Source organism: Filicampus tigris, chromosome 4 (assembly GCF_054856515.1).
Source record: "Filicampus tigris isolate MCC_2025a chromosome 4, RoL_Ftig_1.0, whole genome shotgun sequence".
Taxonomy (NCBI): domain Eukaryota; kingdom Metazoa; phylum Chordata; class Actinopteri; order Syngnathiformes; family Syngnathidae; genus Filicampus; species Filicampus tigris.
In genome coordinates, this window is record NC_141220.1 from 7,463,175 (window position 1) to 7,478,091 (window position 14,917).

At 38.9% G+C, this 14,917-nt stretch overlaps 1 protein-coding gene across 1 annotated transcript; it reads right to left on the minus strand.

The window, feature by feature from the left end:
- Positions 1-7: 7 nt before the first annotated feature.
- On the minus strand, positions 8-14,917 carry uba2 (ubiquitin-like modifier activating enzyme 2). Its single transcript, XM_086027628.1, has 17 exons — positions 14,688-14,917; positions 12,370-12,453; positions 12,193-12,263; positions 12,036-12,100; positions 11,855-11,955; positions 9,601-9,722; positions 9,400-9,467; positions 8,587-8,708; positions 6,189-6,288; positions 5,871-6,022; positions 5,225-5,318; positions 5,022-5,134; positions 2,990-3,145; positions 1,986-2,082; positions 1,726-1,831; positions 1,477-1,619; positions 8-1,086 (listed from the first exon to the last, which is right to left on the minus strand). The coding sequence occupies exons 1-17, from the start codon at positions 14,826-14,828 to the stop codon at positions 878-880; spliced, it is 1,944 nt and encodes a 647-aa protein (XP_085883754.1). The 5' UTR covers positions 14,829-14,917; the 3' UTR covers positions 8-877.

Sequence of the window (14,917 nt, forward strand, 5' to 3'; positions counted from 1 at the left end):
GTCTGCATTTAAATTTGTCTTGTCCAAGTTTATTGGTCCAAAAAAGGCTTTCAAGGCCTTTCAACAAATGTGATCACAATGAAGTATGAAATTTTCAATATGTAGGTCACAGAGGAAGACAGCTCATCTGCAGTGCTTCTGAGCAAACGTGTAACTTTATTTCACGGTCTGAACTTTTTAAACAAATTTGACATTTATCTAAACACAGTCAGGCCCCATGTATCACCAGAGGCTGTAACCAAGGCCCCAGTGCCAACTTTAAATAATACACTGCTGGTAATGCCTCACGATGGTAAAATTAGATTACCAAAGAATTGCCGACATTGCAGATGGTGTCAATATCACTGTAGACTAACACAGATGTACAGAAGAGGTAGTGCACCATCACTTCATGGCACCAACTGCGTAAGTGACCCTGTGCCTTCCCAACTGAGGTCAGATTTGAAGCTGGTCTTTAAGCTCCAGTGACAAACACCACAGAGCAGCCGCCAATCTGCTTTTTACCCATTGTATCATTTAAATATTACATTATCAAGAAAAAGTTTTGGTTCAAACAATATTTCTTTTGTAAATTGACAATGCACAAAACCCCTGACTTAAGTAACATGAGAGAGTCTTAAGAAATACACCAAAAAAATGATACCATCAACAGATTAATTTTATAGTTACTAGAAATGAACAATAACAAAACGATGAATATTTTAAAATGTTGAATATATTTACAGAATCATCCGATTACAGCAGGGGGAGTATGAAAACTGTCTGGGGGTGGGGGAACAAAAGCAGAAGTTCTTCATAAAATATGTGTTTAAATCTACTTTCTGTCTTGAAACAAAATTGCAATCGTTCATGATCCTCCAGGAAACCAGAGGAGAATTTAGTCCAAAGCGATGATGTCATCATCATTGTCATCAGCTCCTGCACTTGACTGGTCTGTCCTTGGGCGCTTAGTGGAAGTCTCGCCAGTTTCTGCGTCTGAATGCTTCCTCTTAGTGGTGCTTGTGTTTGCTGCAGAGCTGGACGGTGCCTCAGCATCATCATCATCATCGGAGTCCACAACCATAACGTCGTCGTCATCTGATGGAACTGAAAGGTGGAGGGCATGATTATTAACAACACGACAAGGATAAAGATTGAAAGGGAATTCATGTATCATTCCTTCTTTTCATTTTCAAATGACAATGAAACAACAAAAAAGTGCATCTTTATTGTACCAAAAAAAAAAAAGAAAATTGGTTATTTTCACGAAAGCTCAGATGAAAAATCTGAATTAAAAAAATTAGCCACAGGACTGAGTTTGACTTCAACATTTCCCATAATTGGTCATGCTTATGTGACCAAGTAAAGCTACATTAGCTTAAGCGCTGCCAACACAATCAGTTTGGACACAACCCATCAAATACAATTACAAAACATGATACATTTTGCAGATTCTGAGACACGCAAACAGAAAAAAAAAACGTTTCTATTACAGACCTTTAGAGGAGGTAGACGGCTGGGCAGAGTCCTTGTTGCCGTTGGTGATGCTGTATACCTCTCCCTGGTTGTTTTGGGGTGGGGGTGCTTTGTCTGGAGCTTCACCAACCACTTCAAACTCTACATCCCTCTCTAGATCTTCACTACCAATGAAAACACACATTGGTTTTTATTAAAGAACAGGAACAGTGCTAAAGCTGTGCTTCAGACTATGTTATACACAGTATTATCTCTATGCTCTTGACATACGTGTGCAAGACATTAATGAGGAGTGTGTAGTCTTGGAGGAAGTCATCAGCTTGTAGTCGACTGCCATTACGGATCCCAAAGTCAGAAAGAAACTTGCTGTTGTTGGCTATAACACGAGAAAGCCAGAAATGAACAATCAGAGCAGATATAACAAGGCAGGTGTTGTACATTCATTGGAATATCAGCACTTAAGGACGTTAACTCATTTTAAGCGCAAAAATAATGTGCTCGTTACAACAACATGGACCGACATTCTTTACCTTCGGTCTCGCCTTCCTCTGAGGAGATGAGTATTGTCCCTTTTCCATCTTCTATCTGAACATCTGGAGCTACCATGCCAAACCGCTCCTTCAGGATCTGACCAATAACAAAACACATCAAAAAGATGAAGTGTAAGGCAACACTTTGGCTTAATATCAGCAAACGCAGTCAGCAACGGGGAAGACCCAAATTCCAAATTGCACGCACAGTGGTTGTAGTATTGTTAAACAGCTATTTGGTTTTATCAGTATCACATTTTCTCATAACAGAAACACTATTTTCATTTTCCAATTAATCATTTTGAAAGGTATATCTGTGTACAGTCTGCATTAATATTAAAAGTTTGAATAGGAATTTTAAGATATTATTTACATCCAGGTATGATGACCATTCTTAATTTTATAGGTTTTCAATTGAGCAATTCATAAAATATACCATCTGGTCATGTGCCAAGTTAGCCTAGACACTTACACTTGTCCTATTTTTCTCCTCACATAAAATTCCAGTACAGTGCGACTAATTAGTGTGGGTGGCAGAATTTTAAAAAGGCATTTCACATTAATTTCTAGTCATGCTGTTCATTTTAAGCCAAACTCAAGTGACTTATCAATACAGGGGTGCCTTGGGTTTACGACGACGATTCATTTCTTACTGTGGCAACATAACTCGAATTTCTATGCAAGTCACGGGCCTATGCCAACGCAAGACTAAAGTTATGATTAGAGTAAATAACAGTACGAAAAACACGAGGCTGTAAACATACGTAAATACGGCGGTAACTAAGCGAGCCTTCTTGTGCCGCATGACAACGTATTCTTACGACGTAGCGCAAACTACTTCATTGCGTGCCATTCGGAACCTTGTGTGCCGGAACCACTGTCAACCGCCTGTAAACTATTTTATCAACAATCAGAGTTTCTTGAATGGAACTAGTTTCCTGATCAATGGTTACGAGTGACATTGTCTTTGGTCGTCAAAGTTTATGGTAAGCTTCACCAATCACCTTGTCCTGCAAAGACACAACCATCGTTTTGTGGACATTGACTTTGACAGTAACTTCAGGCTTGCTCGCACACACGTAACAGTTGGCCCCAGGTGGGTCCAGGATACATGGAACTAGTAACTTCTTCCTGAGGTTAGGACACTTGTTCAGGAAGATCTGGAGAGGAGAAACAAACAAACCAATATTGCATAGGAAAATGAAAAACTGTACTTAATAGGATTCAATTAAAGTATATTGCATCAAAATGAAATACAATCTGTACTTGAACAAATGTTTAAAAACAAACAGATTCAATGCAACTTAATTTTTTTTTTTTTTTTTTTAAAGCAGCGGTAATTGAACACCTATTTAGATAAATAATATGTTTCTTTTATAAATGGTAGCATGTCATATAGGGGTGTCCCGACATCGGTCTGATATCAGCCAAAAAAACAGGATCGGCTTTCATCGGTCCAAACCCAAAATCTATGATATTAGCACTCATATATTAGCAGTCCATTCAAGCCTCCGTTCCCAGCATATATTGAATATAAAAACATTATTCTGAATGATGAATTGACGTAAACCTCAATTGTTATTTTGCACTTTAAAGAGTATAATTGGTTTTTATAGACCTTTTTAGGGTTATTTTGCCTGAGTAATTGAATTTATTTTGTTTTGTTCAAGTGCATTAACATGTTTGAGGGTAAACATATGCAAGCCAAATGTTTGGAATACACGGGTCATATTTCCTCAGAGTCTGAGACCTAATGTTGTTGATCATTGGTTTTGTTTGAATAGTATCATTTGATCAAGTCTCTTCTAACATTTCATATGAAAACATAAAAGCATGTATCATTCCTGATGATATCGTATCGGATCGGTATCAGACAGTACTCTAGGCTGCAATATCTGTATCGTATAGTTTTAATCGGGACACTCCTAACGCCATATATCGAAGTGACGCTTGGACCTTTGTGTACTTGTATGGATTTGTGGGCTGTGAGTCATATTGATGAAGTCTTGCGTCCTATTGTTTCTCCTTTCGCCCACAACAGTGGGCATGGTTTTCATCTTGATGGAGGGTACGTGTGCACATATTGTAAAAGCGTCCCTGGCAAATCAAGGGGTAACATGCATGGACCCATGGCGTGGATGTTCCAACATGAATCCCATGGGGCACTTCTGGGACCAAGTGGGGCAGGCCATCAAACCCCGTGTTCTGCTCAGAGATACTCTGGCTAATGTTGCATGTTACCGACAGGAAGATTTGGACAGAATCCCACAAATGACAATTTGCGTCGAGGATGTGAAGCCCGAGTTCAGAGCTGAGATGGCCCAACATAAAACCTGAGTCCGGTCTGTTGACTCGTAATTAGTCTCAATCAATTGTTATCGTTGCTGCTGCTTTTGTGTTATTGCGGTTGTTTCTGTATATTTGTCTTTTTATTGTTGACAATGTCTCAATGAAATTTTGCGATTTTTGATTTTGACCTCTCCCTTGTCTGTTAGCCTTCAACTCAAGAAACGCAAGACATACATATTTGTTAGTCGCACATTTAGCTTGGCAAATGTCCAATCTTTAATTTGGGACACTGGGCATGTTACAATTTATCAAAGAAACATATTAACTGAAGATCCAGGTACTCAATGACTTTTTGTTGAGTTTATATTATACTTGGAAGCGCGAGATCTAGTTAGTAGTTTTAGAATTCTTATGGGCCAAGTGTTAAAGAAAGGATCAGTCCATGTTCCTTTTAGGTGGGTTAGGGATTTTGGGCTAGGGTTCCAACACATCAACAGTGCGCTCCGCACCGGAAATTTCGGTGCCTTGTGACATTGAAAGTGCTACGTGCGTAAACCAATAAATGCCAAGTCAAAGCCAAAAGGCCTCATGACCAAATAAAACCAGCAGGAAACTGGACTGAACATACACGGAAGAGAAAATGCCAGCTATAAATCTAAGAAATTGTAAAAGCCAATGGCAAAAGTAAGGTTGTTTGTTCAATAATCCTTTGTGTAGCTAGTTGTGTCAAACAGCGGATGAACTAACCGTGCGGCAGGATTCCAGATCCCCGGCCAGAATCTTGAGCCCCTCTAGCACAATGAGTCCAGCGATGACAGCATTGGTTGTCGCAATAGCTGGGATTATGTTACCTGCCATGGCTGGTACAACAAATCCAGTTAAAATCTATCCATTCTTCCCAAAAGGTACTCATGTTTTCAACACGGAAACAAAAAAAGAAACCAACTTACACTTGACATCAAAACGACTCTTCATGTTCATGCTGAAGATGTACATTCGGAGGTTGGCTGCTGCGGTAACAAAGTCCATGGAAGGAGCATCATCCTGACAAGACAAGCAGGGACTATTTTCACAAGTCAGTCAAAACACAGCATGAATGCATACAGTAACCATGGATTTCAAAAGTTGACAAAACATGTCAGGCGTCGTGCGGCCAAAATAAACATGGACGTAGACAACTCCAATGTATTTCACCAAACATCTTTAGTTCAGCTTGTTCCATTTTTCATGGGTAAGATTGTGTAAATTGCAGGCCGCTTTTTCTAGATTAGCTAAACTTTATTTGGATTTAAATTGAGCTAATATCATTGACGTGTCCAACTATAGTTTAACACAGTGTATGTATGCAACAGGTTAATTGGGAACAAAGCCATATTTAAAAAAGGAGCGGAGCACACTTTTCCACTCGTCACATTAGGTTTTAAGTTTTCCAGTATTTTTTTTTTCCCCCCAGAGTGAATTTGGTTTGTTGACCAGTTAATTTTTTTTTTTTTTCACATCATGCGTGTAATAGTTCTTCAATATACACAACTAACACAACTAACGATATAACCTCAAAATAGAGTGTTTCGTTTCCAAAGACGTGAAAATGTGTACCTTATCCCAGACGAGCTCTGCGCCGTCTCCTTTCTCATCTAACAGTGAGTGGAGGGTCTCCACACTTTCTTGGAATAGCCTACAGTACCCCCAAACACCAAGAACCTGTTGGTCCTTTAAACCTGAACCTGAGGACTCCTCGTGAGGGCATCCTAGGGAAAACACCAAGTCACTCAAACACACAGTGGCTTAGAATACTAAATAAATCTACGGTAAATATACATAAACCACCATTACCAGTACAGTATTTTCATATATTTGGTTAAGCAAGTTACAACAGCTGCTGGAGTGATCCGTGACAAAAAAATGTTAACACACCAATGTTCTCCAGTTGCTGCCAGTCCAGTGGTGTAGGAGCTTTCCTCTTTTTCCATAGCTTGTCCATAGTTAACAGGTACATGATGTCATCTTTGAAAAGCTGGAGAGGAGAGCCAATGATCGCAGGTTAGCAGTGACACTCAATTCACCTCAACAGAAGCAAACGTGGCACCCCACAGTTGATACAGTGGCTTGCGAAAGTATTTGGCACCCTTAAACTTTTTGACATTTTGCCATATTTCAGGCTTCACACATACAAATATAAAACAGGATTTTTTTTTTAAGAATCAACACCAATTGAGAATTTGAACGACAAAATTCTTGAATTCATGACATTTGAACCATTTTTAGAAATAAAAACTGAAAAGTGGGGCATGCAAAATTATTCGTCCCTTCTGAGTGATTACAGCTGCAAGTCTTTTGGGGGTATGTCTCTATCAGTTTTTCCAAATTTAGAGACATTTTTGCCCATTCTTCCGTAAAACAGTTCCAACTCAGGTAGATTAGGTGGAGAGCGTTTGTGAAAAGCAGTTTTCAGATCTTTCCACAGATACTTAATTGGATTCAGGTCTGGACCTTGACTTAACCATTCTAATTTGGTGTGTTCCCTGGTCCAAATAATGCTCTTTGCTCCTCAGTATTCTTTCAACAGACCTCTGAGATTACCACAAAGCAGGTGCATTCATACTGAGACTAGATTATACAATAGGTGGATTGGATTCTATTTATCATCAGTCATCTATGTCAACATTGGATCATACCGAAATCATCAGGGAACATCTAGAGTGAGTTGCACTGCACTGACAGTAAAGAGGCTGAATAATACCACATGCCCCACTTTTCAGTTTTGTTTTTTTTTTTTATTTCAAGAAAAAAAAAAAAAAGAAAGAAAGCGGTTAAAATATCATATGAATTTCATTCCACTTCACGATTGTGTCCGGCTTCTGTTGATTCTTCACACAAAAAAATCTAATTTTATGGGTCACAAAGTTCAAGGGGACAGAATACAAGTAAGTATTTCCACCTACGGACCTCTGTCAAACGATAATTCCCTCACCCCGAAAAACAAGGTATGCATTGCATTTTCTACTCCTATATTACATTTACGATCGATTCCGGTATCTGGAACCCAGAACCAATAGCGAAGCCCGCAGTAGTGCAAACTCAAGCAGTCCCCGCTCTATACTACGGAAAAACTTTGACCGCTCCGCCATCATTAGATCAAACGGAAATTCCCTTACTCGTAAAAAAAAAACGTATGCATTAAATTTTCTACTACTATATTACATTAACGATCGATTCCTTACAACCAAGTTCCGGTAATGTATCCGGAACCCGGAAGCCATAGCGAAGACCGCAGTGGCGCAAATCCAAGCAGTCCCCACTCGATACTATGGAAAAACTTTGACCGCTCCGCCATCATCGGATCCAAAACGGCGACATGTAAGTTACTTCTTTGGCATGCGTTTTGCTGAAATTGCAAAAGAGTTCAAATGTATTCATTTAAATTTTCATTTGCAGCTCATGGCGTCCAAACGAAGAAGAACGGTAATGACCATCCAGGAGACACTTGGAGTCGGAAAAACTCAAATCTACGAAACTTTGAAAAACAAGGAATCGATTCTGGCTCAGTACAATTCCAGCGGTTTGCCTGCTCAAAGGAAAATTGCTATCGGCTCGACGGACGAAGTACAGTGGCGTAAATGAACGTGTCCTTTTGTATGTACAAGAATCCCCAGACATCAGTGATGATCAACGGGACAGTTACTTGCAATTAGCAACAAAACTGTATCATACGCAGAGAATCATTTTCATACATCAAAGAATGAAGCCAACACAACAACTCAAATTAGACTACTTTTTTCCTAAGTCTGAGAAAAGTCAACATTAAAATACAGTACAGTTTAATTCCAGTTAAGTACAGTACTGTACTGCATTGGTGTTACAGTATTTTTTTCAACAGTATTCGGACCATGTTTGTTATACTGGACTGTATTTTGTTCATATACCTGTGCTTTATAGTGCCGTTTTTGTTTAATAAAATGTCATTATTACTATTATTATTATATTGGTTGTGTTGTTTACTTGTTACACATGTATTTCGTTAACATATTTGCACGTTTATACGGGACATGTACCGTAGTCGTTTCCCACATAAGGAAATTCCGTTATAAGGAAAGATTGGACAATGCAAATATGATTCCTTACTAGAGAATACTTACTGTACTTTGACAAGCCACCATATACCTTACTTTTTTTCTCCTAGATACTGTACTATGCAATACAAAACACAAGTAAACGAGAACAACCATATTATGTGGCCTATAGAAATTGCCCACGCTGATTGTTGTGAATATTGCAGTCAATGTTCGCTATTTGCATGGCTGGAAGTTGGCACCTTGTTGAAGAGTTTAATCGCATCATATTTGTTTCTGCGGGCCCACTGCTTGGTAGAGACGCGCTTGACGTCCCCATCCATTTCTGCTGCGGTGGCACGAGCCGCCGTTTCTTCAGGGTTCCCTGTGTTAAAGAACACGATTTTCACACTGTCAAGTTTGAAAACACATTATTTTCTTGAGGCATTCATATTTGCCGTTAACAGCTGCTTAACACAAATGTAGCAAGCAAACCTGAATTAGTCATTTTGAATTACCGTATATTACGCACTATAAGCCACTACATTTTTCCAAGGTTTTGAACCATGCGGCTTCTATAAAGGTGCGGCTATTCTGTGGAGTTTTCTTCCACCGCTAGGGGCGCTCTCACCAGAATTACAATACAATAACTTATTAACAGGACGTGACTGCAGTTGGAGGAGTTCAACAGGCGGGGGCGCTATGCACTAGGTTATGCATTAGGTGGAATGCTAAGGAGAGCAATTAAAGATGGACTTTTAACTGGACTGTCAGCGGGCAGTGAAAAGAAGATAAGTACTGTTTATTTTGTCTTGGTTGTGTTCCGTTTTGGGGGGGCCAGTGAAAATTTCGTCGGAAAAGGCGAATGATGGACAACGAAAGGGTACGCACGCTCCAGATTGATGACGAATAATGGACACACAATTTTTAGTAAAATGCCCAGCTCTGAGTTTTTCATTATTTTTTTAAATAATAATAGAGTGGGTACGGCTTATATAAAGGCGCCGCTAATAGTCCAGAAAATACGGTAACATGTCTTAATTAAATTTGTGAAAAAAGAAAAAGTCCAAACTCACATGAAGCCTCTGGATCGGCTGTGTCAGGTGACACATCTTGATCAGCATCCTCCTCTCCAAATAGCTGGCTGAAAACAGCACATGGTAAATGGACTTCATTTATAGAACGCACTTGGTCACCCATTTGACGGTTGCTGATAAGTGTATATTTTGTGTTTCGGTCAAAATTTGCGCTGTAATTGATAGATGACTGAGACTCACTTGAAGAGATACTTTGCCCAGACAATGCAGTGAATGGGTTCAGATGGTGTGTTTCTTATAGTGCATCCTGGGAAGGTCTTTTGGGCAGGTTTCGGTTGGCACTCATAGCACTCTGTCATTCCCTGAGGGAGAAAGAGAATCAAAACACCCTAAGCATAAAACTTAACTCTACAAGTGCAATCAACTGATCGACAGATAATCCGTTATCGAATTGACAACTATTTGGACAAAAGATTAATCATTTAGACACATTGTTTAGTGTAAAATGATCTACTGTAATGTAATTTTGAGAACACCTCAAAAGACAAAAAATCAAAACTCCGGAACTTTTGTGAAAACAAACATTACTGATATAAATATTTTCTATTATATTAATATACTTTTAACTTTATAGGCCGCTCCTGCCAGACGTACAGAGCAGCATACCGTAATTCATTTCCGATTTTGTTTAGCAAGTACATTTCTCTACAGATACTTATTCATTTGCCTGCTATTTTGTTGTTCAAAGTTGAATGTTCTCAGTTTTAAAATGGTGCCAGTCCGTGAAACTTGTACTCGATCAAGCAAGCAAAAACACTTCTCAGGGAGAACATGAACCAAAGAGGGCAAAAAGCGATAAGGACAGCAATTAAAAGGTATAAACGACCATCATTTTTATTCTTTACTCTATTCTTTGTGTTTTACATTATGCACAGCTCTCATTTATTGTGCAATAATCTAATTGTAACATGTATTTGTTACATGTTTTGATGCCTTTTAATGCTTTATAAAACATGTATGTCTGAATATTGGGGGGCTTGGAACGGATTAGAGAATTTACATGGAAAGCGCGTCTCTACTTACAAAATTTTCTACTTAAGAAATTTCTTCCAGAACCAATTAATTTTGTAAGTAGAGGTATATCACTGTATTACATTTTTTCACATGCTCCTAACAACATTCACCAATTGTGTTGTGATGATGATGTGATATAACATTTTATCAAGGCACGCAGCTGGGGAAAAAAAGTTTGAGTGCTAAAGTTTCCACTTTCTTGTCAGATCTGTGAAGCTATCACTGTCTGTTAGTGACCTCCCAGCTATGAGAAGCTCCCCATCAGCTTAACAAAAATATTTAGCTGCAGTCTACCAGAAAGAAGAAGCACCGAGGAGCCACAATGAGAAAAAGACTTTTGCTGTCATATTTGATTCAACTCCAGATGCTGAGAGATGTCTGCTAAATATCATTTTTCAATTAAAAAAATATACACTTTTGTAAATATCTGTTGCTTTTTCAAACATTTGTAAAAATCCACTTAAAATTAGTAGAAAAAGTTTGTTTGATTGTAAACAAATGAGGTTTTGAGCAACAAAAAAAAAATTGCATTGTATTTTACGTAGTTCTGAGTAATTCTAATTGTACCGTTTGATATTTGATAGATGTAGAGCTATTATGCTAAGTTCAGACCGAACACGAAATATCGGGGAGCTCTGCATGTCTCGCTTTTGTTCGCAGTGCGACTCGAAGGAGGTTGCTTCGAGTGGAGGAGAGGCGGGGATCCTCCGACAGATGAAAAAAAAAGTTTGAATATCACTGGTTAATCTGGTGAACAGTCGTTGTGTTATTATTTTGGCTAATGCTGAATGTTATCTTGGTTGACAATTCAACAGCTATAAAGCGGACAATACACTCATTATTCTCCAACCTTTTTGCTCAGTCCCAGCCGCTTGTTGCCAGCTTGCGGTCAGTTTGACTGCAACATTAGGCTAGTAGGCCTACGTTTCCCATGATTCTTAGACATGGAAGCAGGAAATAGTCCTAGTTCCGGTATCACAAAAACAGACGCCTGCAAGGTATTAGATGTGGATGAGAATGAGGACGCGGAGGAAGCAAAACTAAGGAATTTATAGACGATGAACTGAAAAGCCGACATCCACACATAAACACCGTATTACAATGCACACTGTTGATTTTTGAGAAAAATAAAGGATTTTAAATGCACCCGATGGTTCGAAAAATAGGGTAATAGATTTTAATGTTTTGATAGTATGATGTAATTTTCTGTCATATTTGTAAGCATGACTTGGAACGTGGGTAGAAAAAAAAAAAAACATGAATCGAATCTATCGGGAAAAAAAAAAATGCAATTCAATATTTTCCGGAAATCGTTCGGCCCTAGTTGCAGCCCTACTTGACCATAAGCTTGCTTGCATGCTTTCATTTGACAACAAAACCGTGGCTGATGGTACCGTACATAGTCTATCTGAATGAGTACCTTCTTGATGACAGTAACCTGTCCGAGGTATCCCGCTGTACCACTCTCAATGAGAGGGATGTCGGCTGCCAAACACATCCTGTTCACATGGTTGCGAGCAGCTGAAGAGATAAAGAGTAGATTAATATCCTCATCATCTTGGGAAAAATGAAACAAAGTCAAGGAGCTCAGAGGTGCACACCTCGGTTATCCAGAGCATTCATCACCATGATGAAATTTTTAAAGAACTCCACGTTGTAGTCTGGACTGTTGGGCAAAAGTTGATGATCTTTTATAAATCCATGACTTGCATATACAATATTAATTGAGCAAAATGGATACACAACAAAGAATATTACTTCATGATGCTGTCATGGTAGGCAGTGATATTTGCAGAGGGGCAAAACTGCAAGGCACTCTCTTTGGCGACCTGAAGTAAATATGTAACACACAATCTGAAGTTACTGGGGCACAAATCCCGCAAATGTGCATCATCACGATAGCAGGTATCTCAAAATGTCACACAGTGAACATACCTGTGCTTTAGACTTGCCAACATGCTTCTTCTGGAAGAGAAACTGGCGATTCAAATTGCTGACATCAATTGTGTCCAAGTCAATCTGCAAAAATGATTGATTTCATGATGTCTCGTACGTACATGAAATGACATCTTAATTCAGGGGTGTCAAACTCCAGTCCTCGGGGGCCGCCCTCCTGCATGTCTTAGAGGTTTCCTCGTCCAACACACCTGATTCAAACGATCGGGATCAGGATCAGGCTCCTGCAGAACTTGCTGATGAGCTGATCATTTGAAACAGGTGTGTTGCAGCAGGGAGAGATGGAAAACAGGCAGGACGGCGGCCCTCGAGGACCGGAGTTCGACACCCAATTCATCTGTAGACACAAATATGAAGGAATAGAACATGTTAGATATTTTGCTTAAAGCAGGTTAGGACACACAGTACCGTATACAGAACATAAACATAAGTGCCCATGTGAGCAGTATAAACATTAAGGATGGGCCGATTATCTGCGCCAATATTCGACATTTTGACGAATATCGGTATCGCCCTTTTTTTTTTTTAATTTGATGGCCGACAATAAATCAATTTAAAACTGTGTTAACTTCAAGGAACTGTGTTATGTGTATGTTGATTTTCAGTTAACTTTATAAGAGCATCTATTGACCCTGGCAACGTTGTGCACCTTTTAGTTTTTGCTTGAAATTAAAACAGATAAGTGTAATTTTAACATTTATGTCATTTTGAAATTTTGGAGAACTTTATTTACTGTGGAAAATATAGGGAACTATTGTTTAAGTTTTCATTTAACTTTATATGGCATGCTGATGACCCTGGGAACTCCCTGAATTTTGATAGAATTCTACAACAAAGATGCATACTGTCAAAAATGTATAATAATAATATATATTTTTTAAACTACATTTTGCAAATCTGAAAAAAAAAAGTTCAATAAACATATGCTTGAATACGTTTTTAAAAAAGTTAAGAGTTTTACATTTTTTTACGTTTTGACGCCAATATTTTCGTTTTGACCAAAAATTTATATTGGCTCCAAATATCGGTAATCGGTCTTCTTGACTACTCCTAATCGGTATTGGCCCTGAAAAAAACACAACGGTCTATCTCTAATAAACATGCAGTCCAAATAGTGGAAATTGCATGTTTCACCGTCTTCAGTGAATGTTCTCTAACTAATAAAGTTATAATATACATCAAAATCTAATAATTACTGGACCACTTTGACTCACTTCATTTTTTACTAGAAATACTGAACTTTTGAATCAAGAACGGCTGTAACTCTGTTTGGATAATATGGAAAAAATACAAATTTACAGTGATGGGAAAGTAAGGAAGTCCACCGTTACTGGACTTGATTTTTTTCAGCGCAATTTTCTGTTTATTTTTCGGATAACGATTTACTTTCAATCCCTACATTGGAAAACAGATATCTGTACTTTCTGCTTCGCCACAGTAGGCGTGTTACGTTTTCAATCCAGTCAGATGACAACACGATGTAAAAAAAAAGAAAGAAAAAAAGCACTGTTGACCATAGCCTTTATTTGATCAATGTTTGATTATTTACTTTGTTCAAATCCAAAACAGCACAGCTTTCTTTTGTACTACTGCGAGGTCCCAATTATGATTGCTTTTGTTAAGTGATCCTCAGAATCTGTACTTTTTACATTCACTTAAGTACGAGAGTTTAACTAATCTTCAAATTAAACCAATCTTTTCTGAACGCAAGGATCCGCACTTGTATTTCAAAACGAATGGGTACTTTTGCCATCACTGCTTATTAGGTGGTATCAGAGTGAGCCACCCCTACATGTCCTTTCAAGTCCCTATTAAGGCAAAACATGATTAAATACATCAACAAGGAATGAATGGCCCAGTTACCTTAACGACATATCTGGAGCCATCTAATCAAGATTTGCTTCATTATGCTCACCCATCAGATCGCATAAAAACACTGAAGCTAAACGTGATGTTTTTTTTTCTAGTCACAAGCTAAATATGTTTACGTTATTTGAACTTATCACATGAAGTGAGTCGTGTTAATGGCGCCAAAATACCTCCTCTGGCGCTCGGTGTACGACTGTCCATATTTTCTACGAACGCGTACCACCACACCATGACATTCTCTTAGGTATACTATCGTGAACAGGATCACCAATAAACATGAGTCCATTTAACTGATCTCTGCACAGATTAAACGTGTACGATGCTGCACAAAGGCTTCACATGGTAGCAAGCCAGCCATTCTATAGCACAAAGAACTGATCGTGCTAACCAGCTAAGCTAATAGGCAAACAAACGTAAGCGGTACAGACCACTTCGATGTTTTTGAAGCCAGTGAGGACGAGATTCTTGAGCAGCTCACATCCAATACCTCCCGCTCCCACCACCAACACCTTAGACGTAGAGAGGGAGTCAGCCAACTCCTTTCGGAGGGAACCCACAAGTTGAACCATGTTGATGAGCCACAAACTCAGCTTGTGGCACCGGGATGCTAACAGTTAGCTTTGTCTTCCACCGCGGACTGACTGGCGATGCCCCGCAT

Excerpts from the sequence above, each read along its gene's own strand:
- uba2 (XM_086027628.1), bottom strand. The coding sequence starts at position 14,828 with ATGGTTCAACTTGTGGGTTCCCTCCGAAAGGAGTTGGCTGACTCCCTC. Across the intron at positions 12,264-12,369 it reads TTGGCAAGTCTAAAGCACAG|GTCGCCAAAGAGAGTGCCTT; the intron begins GTATGTTCACTG and ends TATTTACTTCAG. Across the intron at positions 3,146-5,021 it reads ATCTGGAATCCTGCCGCACG|ATCTTCCTGAACAAGTGTCC; the intron begins GTTAGTTCATCC and ends TCTCCTCTCCAG.